Source organism: Copadichromis virginalis, linkage group LG1, assembly GCF_057382275.1.
Source record: "Copadichromis virginalis isolate Kocher_CV1m ecotype Utaka linkage group LG1, C_Virginalis_male_GT1.1, whole genome shotgun sequence".
Lineage (NCBI taxonomy): Eukaryota > Metazoa > Chordata > Actinopteri > Cichliformes > Cichlidae > Copadichromis > Copadichromis virginalis.
Genome location: NC_140618.1, coordinates 23,282,424 through 23,302,174, shown reverse-complemented (window position 1 = coordinate 23,302,174; position 19,751 = coordinate 23,282,424). Strand labels below are relative to the sequence as shown.

The 19,751-nt window shown below is 39.2% G+C and overlaps 1 protein-coding gene across 2 annotated transcripts; it reads left to right on the top strand.

Moving 5' to 3' along the window:
- slc39a13 (solute carrier family 39 member 13) lies at window positions 1–18,736 on the top strand. 2 transcript variants are annotated; one of them, XM_085455337.1, is made up of 10 exons: window positions 1–139; window positions 3,856–4,221; window positions 6,528–6,635; window positions 6,837–6,979; window positions 10,887–11,003; window positions 14,052–14,141; window positions 16,215–16,265; window positions 16,403–16,535; window positions 16,641–16,740; window positions 17,813–18,736. In XM_085455337.1, exons 2-10 carry the CDS (start codon window positions 3,894–3,896, stop codon window positions 17,889–17,891), a joined length of 1,149 nt encoding a protein of 382 aa, XP_085311463.1. In that variant the 5' UTR covers window positions 1–139; window positions 3,856–3,893; the 3' UTR covers window positions 17,892–18,736. The 2 variants fall into 2 exon arrangements, with proteins under 2 accessions (XP_085311463.1, XP_085311456.1); XM_085455330.1 differs by having other exon boundaries at window positions 3,840–4,221.
- The last annotated feature ends 1,015 nt before the right edge of the window (window positions 18,737–19,751 follow it).

The following is a 19,751-nucleotide window of genomic DNA, read 5'->3' as shown; positions in this document are numbered from 1 at the left end:
GTCTCTGGTGCGCTGCAGCTAACGGATCCCTGTCTGCAGGAGCAGCAGCAGCTGGAGTCTGGAGGAACTCAGCCTGCATTTTATCAAGCCGGCCTGGATGGCAGGGACACACTGGTGCAAAGATTGCCGAAATCACAAGGTATTAGAGATAAATAAAAAAAAAGCCACATGCTGACTGCTATTTGTTTTGGTTTCCTGACCACTGACGCCATCTGTAAGTTTGTGAAATTGGTGCTAGCTATAGCAGGGTTAGCATTAATGTGAAGTGGCTGCGTGTCAGCGAGGCTAATCTCTGTAGCTGTGCCCGTCTGCACGTTTACGGGCTAACGTTAGCCTGCTAACCAGACCCCAAGTGTAAACTTGGCTGACACAACTTTGAGTTAACCGCTTTTTTTTTAAGTTGCCGCACTGCTTGCGACTTTTTTCACCACCGTCCTTGCATCTTCTCTGCGGTTAATATCACAGCGCAACTGCGTATGTTCCGTGCTGCTTAAATCTGCAATTCCAGGGAAATCCCAAGCAGGGAAGTGTCAAACTGGATGTTTAACAGCGACGTAAACGTGTTATACATTTCCCCCTTGCAAAAATGTGATTAATCGATAATAAATTAAAGGCACTTAAACTTTTCGCAGTCACTGTTAAAAAAAAAGGCTTGTACAAAAATATCAATAGGCTCCTGCCAGGAGGAAGTCTGTCTGCTATTTCTGGAACTTTCTTCCTCCAGCATAGCTGAACTTTTGTCACATGTATGCCAAAGTCTTTTTAATGCCTCCAGTGTTTACCGAGAGTTTAAAAAGTTTCTATTTATTGATGGAAGTTGAGTAAAAATCAAATCCACAGATGTTTTAATGGGACCAGTATGTGTAGTGCTACTGTTACCTAACACCGTATTTAAGTTACAGTTTATCCTAATAAATACAGGGATACTCTTGGCTTATGTTTGAGGGTATTCTTGTATATACAAATTATAGGAAGGGTTTATGAATTACAGCTCTATAATAATTTATAGTCTCGTTTTTGTTAGTGGACAAAAGCTGTGGACAGATACAGGCTGTAAATGCTGTAAATAGTAGTGCTCGGCCAGATTGCAAATTTTGGTATCAATCAAATATCAAGTAAATACAGTGCAGGTATTGGAAATATCAATATCAATACTGATATTTTTAGCCTACAAGGCAGCTTATGGAGTGGACCTCAGTGTGTTATGACTTATGAGTTAAGTATCATCATAGCAAATTGAAGCACTTGATTTTTTTTCTCACTTTTCACAATAATTTGGTAACAAAACACACCTTTCATCTTTTCATGCATATTAAAAGTGGAGTTTTTTTGTAAATGCTCTAAAGCAGGTCAGCTTCTTGTGTTTAAAAGTTCAATAGGTTATAAATACAATGGACGTGGCAGTCAACACAAAAAGTTTCAGACATTTTTCATAGTGCATGTTTGAGGTGTTAACCACCATTGCTATTGATACTATTGATATTTGGATCAGTGCTCCCAGTTCTAGTAAACCAACAACAAGAGGTAAAAGCAGCTTGTATTATTTAGAATGATTTTATTTAAGTTTTTTTTTTTTTGAGGCAATAAAAAATGGCAGTAATATCTTAATATCTATAGTTAGTATGATAGTTTTCATGAAACCGTGGATTTAACTCTGAAAACCTGCACTTGAGTTTCGTCTTGACATGTCTAATTTCAGATCTCTTGTGGTGGCGTACAGCGCCAGTAATAAAACTGTGTCATCCCCCAGTACTTACATACACAGTATATAGTGTATACTGGTCCTGGTTTACAGTGCTGGGCAAATGTCTAAAGTCACCTTTCATTTCTAAATATTTTTCCACTTAAATACTAACACAAATGGAAATATAGGAATAGTTCTCCAGGCTTCCTGAAAGACATTCAAAGCTCTTCTTTGAATGTTGCTGCTATTTGTTCTGTTTGTGTTTGTGTGCTTTTTTTCTATCCAGGTATGCTGTTACTTCATTGGCAGTGTGTTTGGAAGGTGTTGCAAAACAGACACTTTCCAGGTGGCATTGCGTTAGGGCTGCTCAATTAATCGAATTTTAATCACGATTACGATCTGGGCTTTCAACGATCATTAAAAATGACTGAGCCGATTATTAGCCCCTCCCTCATTTATCCGCGACCCCTTAAAGGCCGGTCCGTGAAAATATTGTCAGGCATAAACCGTCCGTGGCGCAAAAAAGGTTGGAGACCGCTGATTAAGAGGACCCGAAGGAAGCTCGGAAAACTAAGCAGAAGTTATTTGGAGAGGAGAGTGACTGCCGTTGGTTGAAAAGAGAGGTTAAAAAAACTTCAGTGGTGTTGCACACTATTTTATATTATTTTTTAAAGTCATTGTTAACCCTTTAAAGCCGGTCAGAGCAGCACGCTCCGTTTTGTGTAACTATTTTTAAATCCCTGTAGAACCTGAACCGCGTAAGCTAGCGCAATAATTTGTTTTGCATATGAAACCGGAGGAGTTGTACTTACATCTGATGCCATCAGCTTGTCCTCGGTCACGGTTTCCTTCCACATAAAGCTTTGCAAAAACTGCATAAAAAGCGCTTGCAGGAACAAAAACATAATATTCCAGAAACACGCTTTACCGATCCGATCAGCTGTTCATAACACTTCCTACGTTGGAATAGACGTCAGCGCGAACTTTTGCATTTGTAGTCTTTTGTGTATGTAGTTTGCCATACATACATACATAAAATGTAGTCTTTTTTACTATCAGGGCCTCAGGGCCTATACTCGTCTTTTTAAAAGTTATCTTTGACTTTATGATGTGTAATTACATACTTCAGCTTTTCCGTTTCCTTTACACTGAGGTCATTTCTGGTGAGCCTTCAGTGAACAGTACCGGGATCATCTTAGGTCCTGTGTCAGGTCTTTGGTGTGTGTGTTTTTTTTTCTTTCTTTTTTTTATATATGTCTTAAAGACATTACTCTTTGGGAATAATTTCTTTCTTTCTTTCTTTCTTTCTTTCTTTCTTTCTTTCTTTCTTTCTTTTTGAGGACATGATTTTTAGATACTGTTCCATCCGTTATAGACAGTTTTTAGGCCTCCCACTTCTTCTTTTGTCCTCCACTTGTCCAGTTTTCTCAAATTGTTAAGGATTCTCTTCATACCATACTGAGATATGTGAAGTTTTACGGTATTAGGTCTGTGGGAATCACCTTCCTAGTGCAAAAAAAACCAAACAAACTTTTTATGCTTGGCAAACTGTGAAATCTTTGTTGTTTTTAGATTCTGTTAAAGAAACTGGAATAAAATTTTGTTTTTTTGGAACTGACTAAAGACATAATTTGAAATTACTTCTGGTTAAAAGTTGTCCGATATGTGTAAACAGAACACTTGTTAATCTCTTTTTATGCTTCATAGGTCAGTGTTAATTGGCTCCAAAAAAAAAGTCCTATGAAAATGTTAAGGGTCAAGAACTGGGCTGAAAAAATGAGTGGACACATTTTGAAATAGCTTGAGAGAGCCTGGCTTCCTTTGAGCGAAATAAAAAGAAATGAGGGGTGACTCAAGATTTTTTTCACAGTACTGTGTGTGATTTATAACTTTTAAGAAATTGTTCCATGGAAATAATCGCTGTTCTTCAGAAGGATGTTTGTAGATTGAAACACAATCTTTCTGTTCATTTTTCATTTTATTTTATTATAAAAATAAAAAAAAACTGCAGCAGAAACACCAATTCCATCTACTCAGCTGCAAAGATTAACCGTTTTGAAAGGTTTTAGAAGTTTTCAGTTTAATTATATGTTTTTTTTGTTGTTTTTTTAAAAGTACATTTATAAGCTACAGAGAAGACCTGTTTTTGTTATAGTTTCCTTCCTTTACAGAATTACTGGTTGCAAGTATTTTTCGGACCTTGGAACGGATGAAAGGTGGATGTTACTGGAGGCCCAGCTGGGCTGTAGCGGCTCTGTTTATCCCGGTTGCCCTGCTGATGCTGACCTCCAGGGGGGCATCGAGCAACCAGAAGATGACACAAACAGTTATGGCTCATGCGACGGCCACAGCTGCAGGACCAGGCCCCAGCCTGACAGATGACCTCCCAGGCCTCCAGGCAGTAGCAGACTTCTTAGCCAGTGAGCGTGCTCATATTTGGCTCCTGTCTCTCGTGGGCTCTGTTGCTGTAGGCCTCAGTGGGATTTTCCCCCTTCTTGTCATTCCCATTGAAGCTGGAGCAGCCCTCAAAACAGAAGGTGAGAGAGACGATGTGCAACATCAGTATGCCTGTGCATTATTTATATTATAACATGTATTTTATAACTGCAATGATAAACCTGCATAGACATTTACCATATGTGACGCTATGCAAGAGAAGCCGATCACACATATTTGTGTAGGTGAAACAATAGACAATGCTGTGAGGGTCATTTGGCATAACAAAAGCTAGGGTGCACCTGTTTTAATGGGCTGCGTTTGTGTCACTGTTTCATGTTCATGCATCTGACAGTGAAAACAAACAAAACACACATGTAAACAATAACACAGTTGGCGGGACTGTAATTGTATTAAATATAATCAACATGCACACAGAATGAAGACAACAGATGGTAACCCTTGTCACGCTGGATGTTGTTAACCTTAAACATAAAAAGATTTCTCTTGAGCTAACATAGCTATTACAGTAAAGGTCGCCCACTGAGTCTTCAGTTGCTCTGATGTCGAGGAATGCATGAGCAGTCTTGTGTTTGGTCTTGCAGCCAACAAGAGAACATTTCGTTTTATCATTCTTTCTTTGAGGGCACACTAAATAATTGCTCTGCGGGGCTTTATGGCATTGCATTGTTACTTGGTGATGTAAATATGGAAGACCTCAGTCACATGGGTGTAGAGACTGCTTGGTGACCATCTGCCAACCAAAAATATGTGTATTCTCATAAAAGTTCGCCGACCAGTCTGGGCATTCCCTAGAGGGTTATTTGTCCCTAGTTGTCACCAATTGGCCAAAACTTTTAGATTTATAATCCTTTTTACTTGCTCAAAAATACATTTGACAATAGTATAGTCAATAGTCAACATAAACCGAGATGGCAGTGTTTTAAAGGACAAGAGTTCAGACTTCAAATGCTTGTAGTGAATCAAGGAAGTATGTTACAGTTACAGAAGTCTGACCTGGCATCGCTGATTCTCAAAGCTTCTTACAACGATATAGCTAAAATCTCCAGATTTCCAGCTGTTGAATAATAAATCCCGGTATGATCAACAAGTAGTTCTGGTCAGCCTCTCCTAAACCCAGCTGCACATTCCTCATGGTTTAATGTGAAGGGTACTCAAACCTTTTGGAAAACTGCTGCTTCCTGGTAAACAGATCGTCTCCTGTGGTGACCTCATGATAATGATTCCACCCCCCTGCCACGAGGCATTAAAATACCATACTGAACAGAAAGACTCTCAAACTGTCAGTCTAAAGGTCACCCAGGTCCACACCAAATAAAAATGAAAGAAGAAATGCCCGATAGGCGGGAAAATGGAAGCCGGACCAACAGCTCTGTGAGGCTGCACTGAGGCACTGTGATGTTTAGCACCTTAGTCGTAACTTATTCACGTACCGACATTTTCTAATTGGAACCAAAATTTTGTACATCTGAGACTAATAGATCTGGCACTACTTGTGCAGTGGATTTTCAATGAGAAATACTGAGTTGTGCAGTCACATGCAGTATTTTCCTTGTTTTGGACATGGCAGTGGAAAACGACATTATCAGTAAGTGATGTCCGCTAGATATTTCAAGATATTAGTCATTTCTGCCCTGACAAGAAAAGACTTGCAGCGCTTGTGGCAGTGAGTGGTGTTGAATTCTAGACACATTTTTGTATGTTGCATTCTCGTTTGTGGTTGTTATTAAACGAAGGGTCTCGATACATGTGCAGCATTGTGCCAGTGGGCCTCGCACGCAGTCTACAAGAGAAGTTTCTAGATTGGAAATGGTGAAAATGCATTACATCCTCCCCCAGTCCTGAGAGCAGAACCAATTACGTCAGAGCTTATTCATTATTTAACATTTCACCCCATTGCCTGTTTAGTACCAGGCATTAGTACCCATCCCTGGCAGGCAGTAATGTACCCTTACAATACCTGCCTGTAATTTTAACCAGTTAACATATGGTTGAAGAGTGAGAGAGGTTTTTACTGTTGAGCTTCAGTAACTAGACATGTTATTGTAGGTCAGTCTGAGGCCTCTTTCAGGTGCCCCACCCTAAAGAACGTGGCAGGCCAAATGTGTATTTTAGGCTGTGAGACATTAGTCATTACCAAGGAAACTCCTCAGGAATAAAAACAGGGCGCGTGAGTAAGCATGGTTAATATTAGTAAGGTGAGCCAGAGATTCTCTTGTGTATTAATGTCTCTTGTGACAAAATGATTAGTTGATGAGTGGAAAGTGGAATCAGTTTGTGCTTGTAATTGTAAACCAAAAACATGAAAATTGTATAAAATTATTTATAACTTTTACTCTGCAAAATAATTGTTACCTTGATATTTTGTGTGTGTGTGTTTTGTCAGCTGGATGCCATAAGCTGAAACAGCTCTTGAGCTTTGCTATTGGTGGTCTCCTGGGTGATGTATTCCTCCACCTACTTCCCGAGGCTTGGGAGCTCTCTGGCTCTTCAGGTGGGTCTCCTTTCCACCAGTGCCTTCACCACCTCTATTCAATTTGACCTATTCTTCTATAATTGCTAATAATGTTTACTATCATTGTAATATTTAGACACCAGCTTGCTTTCACTGTTAACAGTCTGCTTCTCCTGAAGCATCTTATGAAGTGTATTTGCTCTCTCAGCCTTATTTGCAGTCTGTTTGCTACCCTTCCAGCTGGTAAACAAAACCACTACATGACACAAGGCTTGTGGGTAATCATCGGTCTGCTGGCCTTCCTGCTCCTGGAGAAAATGTTCCCAGACCAAGACAGCCCCAAGAACTCCACTTCAGTTTCTGACCTGAATTTTAACTCGACTGTAAGTATTTCTGCTGAAATGCTGCGTTTTCAGAAGAATATGCTCAGTGCTGCGCACACACATGTCAATACAAGCCTTCACATATTTATCTTTTCATTGGTATGCTTGGTGCAGAATGCATTTGTGTTCAGTCAGCATAATTCTGCCAGTTTTTTTCTATGACTGAAACATCACATGACGCTTTCACCAACAGCTTGAGATTTTGGGAGATATGCACATCGGCATTCTTGTTCAGTGAGAGAGAAATAGCCATCTATCCATTTTGTGAGCTATTTGACCAAATCGGGGACAGATACTGGACAGAATTCAAATTCACATCTATAGCCAATTTAGAAGCATCAGTTCACCCTGGAGGATCTGGGAAGAACCCCAATAGGCACAGAAAGAGCAAGCAAAGTCCACACAGAAAGCTAACGATGCTAACAGCATCACTGTGCTGTCAGAGATGGATTTTTATGTCTTCTCTTTAATTTGCTCATTTGTAAGGATTTGTATATTGGACAGGGTCATTGTTGCCAGTTTTCCAGCGTTGTATTTAACAGGCTAACAAATTACACAAACACTGCTCATGTCCGCACTACTATCAGCACAGAGGGGAGGACAGCTACGTGTCGTACAGCTGAGTAATAGGGTTATGATGATCAAAGTGATTTGGGGTAGCTTGACAGTCAGGTCAATTTTTATCTCATTTCCAAATTGATGCTTCATATTAATATTGTGATTATTCTGAGATTCATGATCAATTTAATCTGCCAAGCTATGCTTTCGTGCTGCACTTTTACATGTAAGTGACGCTCCCAGCAGATGTGACTGGGTCTGGACTTCTGCGCACTTTGAAATTGGTGTGTATGTGGTGCAGCTACACTGATCCCTCATACCTATCATCAAATGAGAGACAACAGGAGGATAAAACTGACTTTTGGACTGATTTTAAAATTAGAGCATAAGGTTGTACTTGCACATACACTTGTGTATCTGGACCCCTAATTAAAGAGCCGAAAAATATCGTGACTCAACGTTGTAGCTCTTTATCTGATATCCAGCTACTTATGTTCACTAATTAGCATTTATTATTATGGTTGGGTAAATCCCTCAGCTTATATCAGTGTGCAAACATTTCTTCACGCTGGACGTGAGAAATAAACTCCCGTTGTGTGTGCGTCCCTTTTTCATCCGTGCACTTCTTTATTTGCACGTCTGGGCCGCACATTTTTTCAGAGGTTGGATAGCACTACTATAATGATACGTTCCTCTGGTGTCTGGCTGCAATGCCAAACAGTGCTGTGAAAAAGTATGTGCTCCTGATAACTGGTTGTGCCACCCTTGGCAACAAGAACTGCAATCAAGTGTTTGTGGTAAATAGCAATGAGGAATTGTAGCTCACTCTACAGAATTGTTTTATTTCAGCCACACTGGAGGGTATTCGACCATGAACGGCATTTTTAAGGTCACACCAAAGCATCTCAATTGGATTTAAGTCCAAGATTTTGACTAGGTCACTTTTTTTTAACTATACAGAGGTAAACTTGCTAGTGTGTTTCAGATCATTGTACTGCAGCATAACCCAAGTGCTTGAGCTTCAGGGGATGAACTGATGTTCGGAGAGTCTCCTTCAGGATGTTCAGGTGGAGAGCAGAATTCATGGTTCCAGCATTTATGACAAGTCATCCAGGTTATTCCAAAGTTATTCCAGCTTCAAATGTGACACGAGCCTTTGTGTTCTTTTTGCCCAGCAGGGTTTTTTTTGGCTTAGAACTTTCCTGTGGATGCCATTTTTGCTCAGTCTCTTTCTTATTGTTCAGTCATGACCTCTGATCTTAACTGCAGTTCTCTAGTTATTGTGGCTTTGTAACTCTTTCCAGACTGAAAGATGTCAATGATTTTCTTTCTAAGCTGCTTTCTGAGCTATTTTGTCACACAGCATCTATACAAGTGATTCAACAGTTCTGGCATTAATCTGGGCTGGGTGGGGCCTAGTGGAGTTGAAATCAATTTTCCACAAAATGTGGTTAGTCAGAATTAATAATTTAACAAGGGAGATCAGGTTTGGATAGCTTTTTCCCCTAATAAATGAAATAGTAATTTTAAAACCGCATTATTGTAATGTAATGATCTTAAATATGTAAGCATGACAAATGTGCAAAAACAAGAAATGAGGAAGGGGCAAATACTTTTTCCACAACACTGTTGGCCGTTGGTGATTCCACAGAGCCTCATGGGAGGATAAAAATAACCCACCCCTCCTGAGTCATCTCATCAGAAATCAGAAATCATTTGCAGAAATCAGACAATACAGATACCGATGTATCTGGGGTGATAAATTTGGGCATATGTGCATGAAAGCAAAGTGAGTGTCTGCTCTGTCTTTGTGGGGGGAAAAGGTAGCTTTGGATTTTTTTCCCCTTTTATAGTAAACAACATTATTTAGAAACTGCACTTTGTGTTTACTTGTGTTATCTTTGTCTAATATTTACATTTTTTTGATGATCTAAAACATTTAAGTGTGACAAATATACAACAAAATAGGAAATCAGGAAGGAGGCAAACACATTTTCACAACACCTTATATGTGTATTCATCTGAATTCTGCCTTTACCATCCCCTGTAGGTAAACATATATGTTTACTCATGAACAACCTCACCTACATGAGACGTGGCATTTATGTGCACTGGTTTAAAAAACAACTATTTATAGTTATTATTTAAATATCTATAAATGAACTATTAACTTTAAATACTGTAGCATTCTTAGTTGTTTAAGTTTATTGTTTAGGGGTTGATGGAGATAATATAAAGTGACAAACACACTGGCTGTTAGCAGTACGTTTGTAAAGGCAGCCTCATTCCCTTTCTTATCTTTCTATTGCTATTGAGGGAGAAGATTGGAGTCCATGGCTCAGCTCCTCCACTGGTGTCTATTTATAGCGCTGGGGTGTAGCAGCTGCTTTAGCCATTTGAGTGTCCAAAGGATAATACTCAACTTATAGACACAGGCAGCAAGAGACGGGAAATGAGAGAACGAGAAGGTGGTTATAGGTGTTTTCTCTGATAATATTGTGTGGCAAATCTTTCCATAGGAAGCAAAAAGTATAACAAGCTGAACTAAATTTCTTTACTCTAATTGGGTCAGTGTTTAAGAAGAACGAACAAACGCGTGGAGAGCCTCAGAGTCAAATGGAAAATGTCAAGATAGGATTTTTATCACTTTCTGGCTTCTTAGGTCATTTTGAATTTCTCATTAGGCAAAACTCAGACTATTTGGCACCGACAGTTTAGCTCCAATCTGTTGGAGGAGATTGATAACCCCCCAAAATTCATCACGCTTTATTACTTCCTCATGCTTCAATCGTACACATGGAGCAAAAATTTCCTTTCGGCGACCAGCAGTCAGCAGCCTATTTCCCTCTCATTTAATTTGACTATCAGTTTAAATGGCAGCGTAAGTGGTTTCTGAATAATGGGACAAGGAAGCTGGCTGTTCTCGGAAAACAAACCCTATAGCCTAAGATGAATGGTTCTCGCTCTCTCGTTCTGTTTTGTTTATAATATGAAAATGTAAACATGATGGAGCGGCAGTCGAATTTAAAGGAGATTTCGTTGTTTCTGAGAAAACAAATGAAAAGTACAAACGACTGCTTATTAGCGCAAATGTAAGAAGGTCAAAATATAATGAGAATGTTTTACCAGCTGTTAAGCTGCCTGTGGGTGAACTGTTTGACACACGGCAGGAGCAGCAGTAACATGACTGTTTACTGCACTGTGGGATTCAGGCATTACCATTTCCTTACTGTTTTGACCATAACTGTATTTTAAATGAGGTTTTTTTTTTTGTTTTTTTTTAAAGTTCTTGTTGAGAAGATGTGTTCATTTGTGCCTTCTCCCCCCCTTCCGTTTTTTTCCTCCACAGACACAGCCTAATTCAGTTTTCAGTGGAAAAGCAGTGGTATCACTCAGTAACAGGCACCATGCTGAGTCATGGAAATCCTCCAAGCAGAGTTTGCAGGAAGGATCAGAGAAAATCAAGGTAAGGCTGACAACCAAAACATATCCCGGTTAACAAAAAGACAGAAAATGATGAAAGATGGGGGCATCACTTGGGGTAAGAATTTGACATGGTTTGCTTATGTAAGAAATATATTTAAAGAAAAAAAAATTTACTTTCTCCAACTGAGTAATAAATAGCAACGTAGTTGGTTCAGTGAAACCAGGAAGAGAGACTTGCATAATCAGTTCTGCTGTAGAACGACTCTGTTGTGGGTCCTTTGCAATGCCTTTTTCTCTAACAATTTTATTTTTTAGGGTATAAGCTACATTTTAAAATGTCTCATAAGCTGGTTGGTAACATAAATAATGGGTTAATTCAATATAAAAATGTTCATATAGTGCCCGTTCACAACAATAGTTATCTCATCGTGCAATGGATTGTAAAGATGCACAACCTCAAGCGTACAACGATTCCTTATGAGCAAAACACATGGCGACAGTGGGGATGAAGAACTCCTTTTTTGAGATCTCAGCCAGAGCCAGGCTGAGTGAGGGTCATTCTAAGGGTGAGAGAGGACACAAAGGAAAGTTCACAGTCTTATGTGCGCAGTGCCTTTGTTTTCATACACACATGGCGGAAAAAGCATAGCGGCGAAGGAGAATGAGAAGGGCAAAAGCGGATCGTTGAATGAAACAGATTAACCAGAATTGTTTTTTAAAAACGTGCACTTCAGTGATGTGGAACTGGTTTCGTTTTTGTCTGTCAGATGGCAACCAAAGCAATTTTTTTTCTTTTTTTTGTAGAACATGCAAGCAGACCGTCGTTATTTCCGGTCCGCTTGCATGTTTAACCAAAAGTGCCTTTTGGTTAAGCTGTCAGCGAAAAATTTGCATTTGCACTGTTAAAAACAGCTGTTTGTTTAAGTGAAAATAAAGTGATGGGGATTTTTTGCACTTATAAAGTTGTGGAGTTGTGAAGTATTTTGTCTCACATCAGTTATATCATTATCGCAAATTTTCAAATATATATTGTGATAAATATTTTTGGCCATATTGCCCTGCCCTACTTTGAGGTGTGTGAAGTATGATGGGACTTGGTTATTTAGGTTTCAGATCCTTATTTAAGAAGGGGGCAATGAAGTGTAGCTAATACAAGTTAGTTTTGGGTGGGTTTCCCAGCTGGGGTTTGCTGAGTGGACCATATCCCTGCTCATGGCTATAGCATTCATAGTTGCCTCAAAGCTGGTCCTCAGTAATGCACCAGCAGCAACTATTATAACAGGTATAATTATTACAAAATGTATTTTTCTCCTAAATAAACCCTTTTAAGGGGGTGTTATGGCCCCTTGTAACACCTATTGAAATAGCAGTGAAAGTGTCTTAAATTACATGGTTGTCCTCACCTCACGAGGTGTCTATAGAGGAATTCTTAGGATGGCTTGGGCTGTGTTTTCTTATTAATTTGCTAATTGTAATAATTTAGGTATAACTACTAATATTCAGCCAGGTGATGATTCTAAATTGGCTGTAGGTGGAGTGTGCAAGGTTGTCAGTCTTTCTTTGTTAGCTTTGTGATAGACAGGTGACCTATGTGTACCTAGAGTGTACCTTGCCCTATCCTGTGACAGCTGGGATATGACTTCACCCTCAGTCACAACCCTGTATTGGACATGGTGCGCCCTATCCAATTCTGTCGTTTAAAAACTGACTGCAACAAGAATGATATGTAGTGAAAGTGGACCAGTTTTCTTTTTTTTCTTTCCCTTTTCAATAAGCTTCTTCTTTACCTTTTTCAAGTATGTAAATATTTATTTGCACATACTTAAATCGTGCGTAAATGCAAAAGCAATGGGGTGCCATTCGCAGCTTGTATACTTGCACCAAACAGATTGTGCTGCTGTTTACACATATAGCGTATGTATTAAAGATTTTAAAGGTTAGTGATACCAATTTAATATCTGATCAAATGTGATCCCATACATAAGGGTTTCCACCAGTATATGACCAGTCTGATGAATACACTGGGGAGGTGTCTGTCTGTCTTTATGTGTTTTTGTGTGTATATTTAACCTACCTTGATTTGTGAAAATGGGTAGATCACAACTGAGCTAAAAGTATAAAGTCATAACTTTTTGTAACTAATTTTTTTTAAAATTTTGTTTTCCATTTTGTGTATAAAGTTTGTTTGGTGGCGGTATACAAGCCGGGAATTGGACCACATTGCTTTTGCATTTACATGCAATTTGTGTATGTGCAAATAAATACTGGGATCCTTGAAAAGACAAAGCAGGAGCTTACTGAAAAACAAAGCTGTTTCACTTTCCCCACATATCATGCTTGGAGCACTGAGTTTTTTGAACCAGGGAGTGTTTAGTGACAGCATAATAAACAATTTATTTTTGGAGACGGTAACAAGAAAGTTGGCAGAGAAAGTCAAGAGTTAATCACCAAAATCTTTTTATGTGTTATTATGTTTAGTTTATTCGTTCGCAGTGGCGTGGGTGTCAAACATGTGTTAGATAAGACTGAACTTTGGTCGGCCAGAGCTCCAGAGAAGAAATTTAAAAAACAAAAAAAATCTGCTTTATTGCACCATTAAAAAAAATGTGTTGCAAGAATAAGTCACATCATGGAAAAATTTCACCAAAGTCAAATTTGGAGACATCTGGACATAACCCAAGGCCTGTTCATGTGTTTGTTTATGGTGAGATTAGACTGACTAAATGTGGAAAAACACTGAGACACTAAAGACACTGAAATTGCGCTAATTATTTTCTAGATGTCTCGAGCATTTAGTCAACTAGAAACTATTTTTATTTTCCAGAATAGTTTTTTTTTAGTTGTATGTGGTCCACAAAGTAAACTGATATTTGACGTTGTGCCTTTTTAAAAAACTGAAAGCAATCTTCGTTAGCATCAAAAGACATCAAAATGGCTACACTTTACGTCATGGATGTAATGTTGCGGTGGAGTTCTGCCGAGGCTGTGCTGTAACAGAAGTGATCCATTCCTGCTGTTTTCTCAGTTCTGACTAATATGCAGTAATGTGACTAACAGTGACATATGTGTCATGTGTTCTGTGTCACAGATGAGTGGATACCTAAACCTACTCGCCAATTGCATTGACAACTTCACCCATGGGCTGGCAGTATCTGGGAGCTTCCTGGTTAGCAAAAAGGTAAGATAAGGTGACACCTCTTTTGTAGTTTACACACAAAAGCCAACAGCTTGTCCTACATCTAAAGTACTCTGCATGTAATATTAGCAGCTTTGCTTTTTCAAGCTCAGGTGCTTGCTCTTTATTTTGCTCTTGGTTTCAGATGCAGTTATTATTTTGGGTCCAGCAATAACTCAAGCTCTATGTGTGCTTTATGCCAGCTAACCAATATGGCAACAGAGCTGTGACAGTCTCGAAAGTGTGCTTTAAAACAGTGGCGGCGCCTTGTTTTAGTTTATCTGGATAGTTTTGTGCTGAAAATATGCAAATTCAAAACCACACTGATTCAGCAAAGTAGTTTTGTGAGAATGTGATTATTCACAATTAGTCTCCTGCATGCATATTCATGAAAGAACTCCTGGTTTTACAATATAATTGCCGATGTTCCCTGAAGTTGCAGTCACATACTGACAGTTGGTTACTGTAAATACAGTGCAGTAGCTGATGCTGGACTCTTTTATAATTATAATGGAAGCTTTTCAGATACTGTATTTGAATGTTGACTGTCGAGTAGCAGCCCCTCAAATTCTGTTTCTTGAACAAGAAGCAATATTTGTCTGAAGACACACATTTTACTCTGTTTTCATCGAACTGGCCCTGACAAGTGAAAGTGCCGTTTCTGTCAGTGTAAAAACATTTAACTAAACATTTAATTCCTGAGTGATTTTAATATAAGTAGGGGGGAAAGCTTAAACATCATAGTCTATTCACTCCTTCCAGTGGGCCAGATTGGAGCCTTTGTTGGGCTGATTCTGGCCCTCGGGCCTTATGTTTTACACTATACAAGTATAATGTATACTATACAAACTATACAATGCACCGAAATATTTTCCCCTTCACGATTTCTTAATTTGTCACACTTACATGATTGAGGTATGATATGTTACTTTTGGTGATCTTTTAACCTGCTTCACTTTGCAGGTATGGCAAGTGAAACTGAGTGGTTAATCACAAATAATTCAACCACCTCGTAGCTTTTTCCCCCACTTGCATAAATAAAATCATCGTCTAAAAAGTGTTTTGTTTTTACTCAGGTTATCTGATGTCAAACGTGTAAGTGTGACAAAAATGCACCAAAAAAAAAAGAAGTCAGAAAGGGGCAAATACTTTTTTACAGCGTTATAAATACATGTCAGTGGTTTGTTATTGGAACCTCAGAGGAGGAAACATCAGACTCAGTAACATAATGTCCACTGAGTGTGGGTAAGTGTGAATACAAAGTTGGTTGTTTGCACTTCAAAAGGTTGAATAATAAATACTTTAATACAAAATACAATAATAATTATTCCAAACGACGAAACAGTGTCTGAAATTGAAGAAATATACGGCCTCGGCTTGTGGGAGCAGCCTTTGAGTTGGTGCATTACGGTCTTATTAAAAAAATCTGCACTCCAAACTGCAGTAACATGAATTTGTATCGCTTCAGTAAGTTATTGTATATTTGTAGCAGTGGGATGGGAGTCCAGCTGGAGAGACATAAGGCAAGCAGCGTGAACTATGGATCCGTGTGCCAGAGAGGAAGTTAACTCAATGTCTCAAACATGCACATACAAGACATCTCACCAGTGTCTTCTGTTTACTCGTTGTGCATTTAGCACAGTGTAAAATTAGCAATTTTTTTCATTCACACTGGTCTATGATCGTGCTTTCAACATATTTATTTTGAGAATGAAATAATCAGGACTTTATAAATTTGTCAACTTCCCTCAGATCAATGAGGTCTTGTTTCAAAAGCAGGTGGTCATTGCTGCTATTACTCTAGCTTTTTAAAGCCTAAACCAGCTTAAGTTACCTTCACTGTCACTTGACCTTACTGATGTATGAACTACATTTTTTGTTTCATGAGATTTTCATTTTTCCTTGACTGTGGCTAAAAAAATTTAAGCTCACTTATAGTGATCTGCTGAGATTTTGTCTTCCCTAATTCATGCTAAAAACAAAACAAGAAATAATTGACGCATACCTGACTCAGTTGTGGTTTTCTTTAGGCTCTTTGTGTAGGACAAAGCAGCACTAATGATACATTTCTTGCAGGTTGGGTTCCTCACCACCTTCGCAATCCTGCTCCATGAAATCCCACACGAGGTGAGGATCAGAGTTGCTGCTAAATTGTACAGTTTACTTTGCTTAAGGCGTATCGGAAGAATGGAAGTGCTCTAGTGTTTGTAAACACGCTGAATGTTTACCCATTTTTTTTATGTGGGTAACATCATCATCTGCAGGTGGGGGACTTTGCCATTCTGCTGAGGGCCGGGTTTGACAGATGGAGTGCTGCTCGCATGCAGCTGTCTACAGCACTGGTTGGGGTCCTCGGAGCTTTCTTCGCTCTGTGCGCTCAGTCACCAAAAGGCACAGGTAGGATGGGGCCAATACACAACACACAAGCAAACACATTATTAATAACTGGAGTGCATTTTACAGTCGCCATGTTCAGTAAGAAGACTTTCATATTGTGCCTAGAAAATGCCAGTAGCTGGATATTGCCTTTCACTTCTGGAGGCTTCCTCTATATAGCCCTGGTGAATGTAGTGCCCGACCTTCTCGAGGAATCCAGTTTCAGGTATGATGGATGTTTATTAAAGAAGTCCTTTATTAAAGTGCTTTTACTGCTACTGAGGAAATCAACAGCATTATTCTCGGGGTCTAACCAGCATGTCGAATGGATTTCAAACAAGAAGAATTATTTTAAATCACATGTTTGTTTGTTTGTTTGTTTTTATCTGTTTTAATAATTTGCATGTTTTCACAAACAGATGTTCATCTGTGATTGGTATTGCCGGAAACCGAACGTCCGGCTTTGACTCACACCACATGTATATTTATACACATCTTTATGTGTTCTTTGGCAATAATGTGAGCCAAGATGGATTAATACATGGGACACCAGCATTTACTATCAAAACAGCCAGAGTGGGGTTTTGTTTGTTTATTTGTTGTTTAACCTAAAATAAATCTGCATGGAAAACATGCTTCAGCCTAATATAAAGAAGCCTATCAACATCACAAATAGGTTTAAATATTGAAATCTTTTGACACACCTAACTGCTTTTAGTTGCAGTAGCATTTTATTATAGCAACATCTTGATTTTGATGCGTGTATGAAATTATAGAACTGAAATAACAAATTACTTTATTTTTTTTATAAGTGTGAAGTAAAAGGAAAGCATATATTAGCCTTTTTATGGGAGGGGGGGGGGGGGGGGGTTAGGCTAGCTTTGTAACAAAGCAGCTATTTAAAGCTCTGCAGGACAGTTTCAGTCCTACCTGTGTTTGTGCAAAGGAATCAGAATAGAGGATTGTAGGAGTGGTAGTCATTCTTATGATGGGTAATGGACTCCTTGCCATGGCATGAGCTTATCAGTCCTTTGGTTGCACACCCTTAAAACAAATGGCCATTTTTTTATTCCCATGCTCCATATTAATCTAGTTTTTGCTCGAGGCCACAGGGGGAGACATTGGAGATGGCTGAAAGAGCCAGTGTGTAGTTTGTGACCGATCGTTTAGTAGAATAAAACTTAGCAAGGAATGGAAAACTGGCTCTGTGGTTTCAAAAAGGGCAGATGGTTTCCTTTAATGTGCTCAAATTAGTCTCAATGTCTAAAGTTTTATTATCTTTTTGTTTGCTTTTCCAGACACTCCCTGATGCAGGTACTGCTCATTTTCTGTGGCGTGGCTGTCATGGCTCTGCTCTCTGCCATTCTCGACTGCTAATGGCGGAAACACCCTTTTTGCCTTACCAAAAACTAAAACTTAATAGCGGAGCAACATCCTGTTCTCCTCATATCTTTTACCCGTCATATATGTTCATAGAAACTTTTGTGTGATGCTTAAAAAAACGTCTGACAGAGCATTGGCACCTTACGGATGGACGACTGTCGACGGAACAAATGATGTGGACACTTCAAAATGTGCCAAACTTGGATCGTTTGGAGTTCTGTTACCAAGTTGTCTTTTGTTGAACAGATAATCATGATGTTTTGCACATGTATCTTTACACGGGTACGCCTGACGTACCTGGTCAGAACAAGTATTACCGGCCCTGTACAAGGACCTCCCTCTTTATAGTGTATTCAGAGCTACATTGTTTAAATGTTTTGTGTGTTGTTACTGCTGCCCATCTTCTGTTTCTCATGTAGCTGCTGCGTATTTATTGAAAATGAGAAAACGGATTCATCAGACGTGCACCACATTGTCATTTTGCCTTGTTCAGAAATAAGTGCCAAGAAATCAGGACGGTTTAACGCTTTAGAGTCGGCTCCTCACCAAAGTACACTCGATATGCTTTTATCTCCCTAACATAACACAGGCTGCACCTTTTGTCGAGCAGAAGTCGGGGCTCGTTACAAAGCTGTGCCGGCGCCGTATACTTGACTCTGACAAAGTTGAAATTAGTTCACGAGGAAGAAGATGATTGGTATGGTTTCATATTTAGTTTTCACTAACAGTTTTGTAATGCTTAAGACACATTTTTAGAAAGTTAACCATGCAGATGTTCATGTCATGTTGTTAATATAAAGTTTCCACCACTGAATAAAATCACCAGTAAATTTCCAGCATCTCTGTTTAAAGAAGCCATTTTATTTTTAACTTTAAGCACCATGCTTTAGCAGACAAGAGGAAGCACTGGGACACATGATTCAGTGGATTTGGGGATATTTTGACTGATAGAGTTGTGCGCGGGTGCTGAGACAGTGCGACGTGTTCAGCTGACCTTGTTGTCCACCGTGAGCATAATTTTACTGCAAAAGGTCCTTTGCCTAAAATGTCATATGGCAGTGTGGGGGGGTATTGATTGTGTGTTCACACTTGTCCAATTTCAACACAGTCTATTTGGCAAGCTTCTGTTGCCATAACGACTCCTCCACGGGTTGCCTTCCTTAGTCATCAGCCTGTGAGCAGCTTATTGTCTGTGGGAGCCTTCCTAAGTCACAGCACAGAAGGACAACCAGCAACCACTATTTACTCTGTAGTGGAAGAGGTTTCACTGGCAAATGGTACAAACAAATCTTTCATTCTTATTCTCATCCTTGCGTAGTTTAGCCCAAGAGTTTATTTCCTGGAGTCGGGGGGTTGGAATATGTGACAGATGGATGTTAATCATAATATTTTGATGATGTTTACACCGTCCTCTTAATAACTTCACTTTTCAGAGTGGATTTAACTGTTTAGTGTTAAAAAAAACAACAACAAAAAACAAATCAAAACATGAAGCTTTGCAAAAGCTTTTGTGTTTCATAACTTTACACTGAAATTTTTTTTTCTGCATCCACTCACCCGCCACTTTGTTCTACTTGTTAATGCAGTATCCAGTTAGACAGTCACATGGCAGCAACTCAAAGAATTTAGGAAAAGACATGGTCAGGATGCCCTGCTTAAGTTCAAGATGAGCATCAGAGGAATGAATGAAGTGACTTTGAACTTGGCATGTTTGGTAGTGACAGAGGGGCTGGTCCGAGTGTTTCATAAACTGCTGATCTGCTTGAATTTTCCCACATGAACGTCTCTGGGGACATCTCTGAAAAAGAGAAAATATCCAGTGAGCAGCAGTTTCTCTGTGTGAAAATGCCTTGT

Coding starts and splice junctions, on each gene's coding strand:
- slc39a13 (XM_085455330.1), top strand. CDS start 98: ATGGCAGGGACACACTGGTGCAAAGATTGCCGAAATCACAAG. Junction 6,636..6,836: donor GGAGCTCTCTGGCTCTTCAG/GTGGGTCTCCTT, acceptor CTACCCTTCCAG/CTGGTAAACAAAACCACTAC. Junction 6,980..10,886: donor ACCTGAATTTTAACTCGACT/GTAAGTATTTCT, acceptor TTTCCTCCACAG/ACACAGCCTAATTCAGTTTT.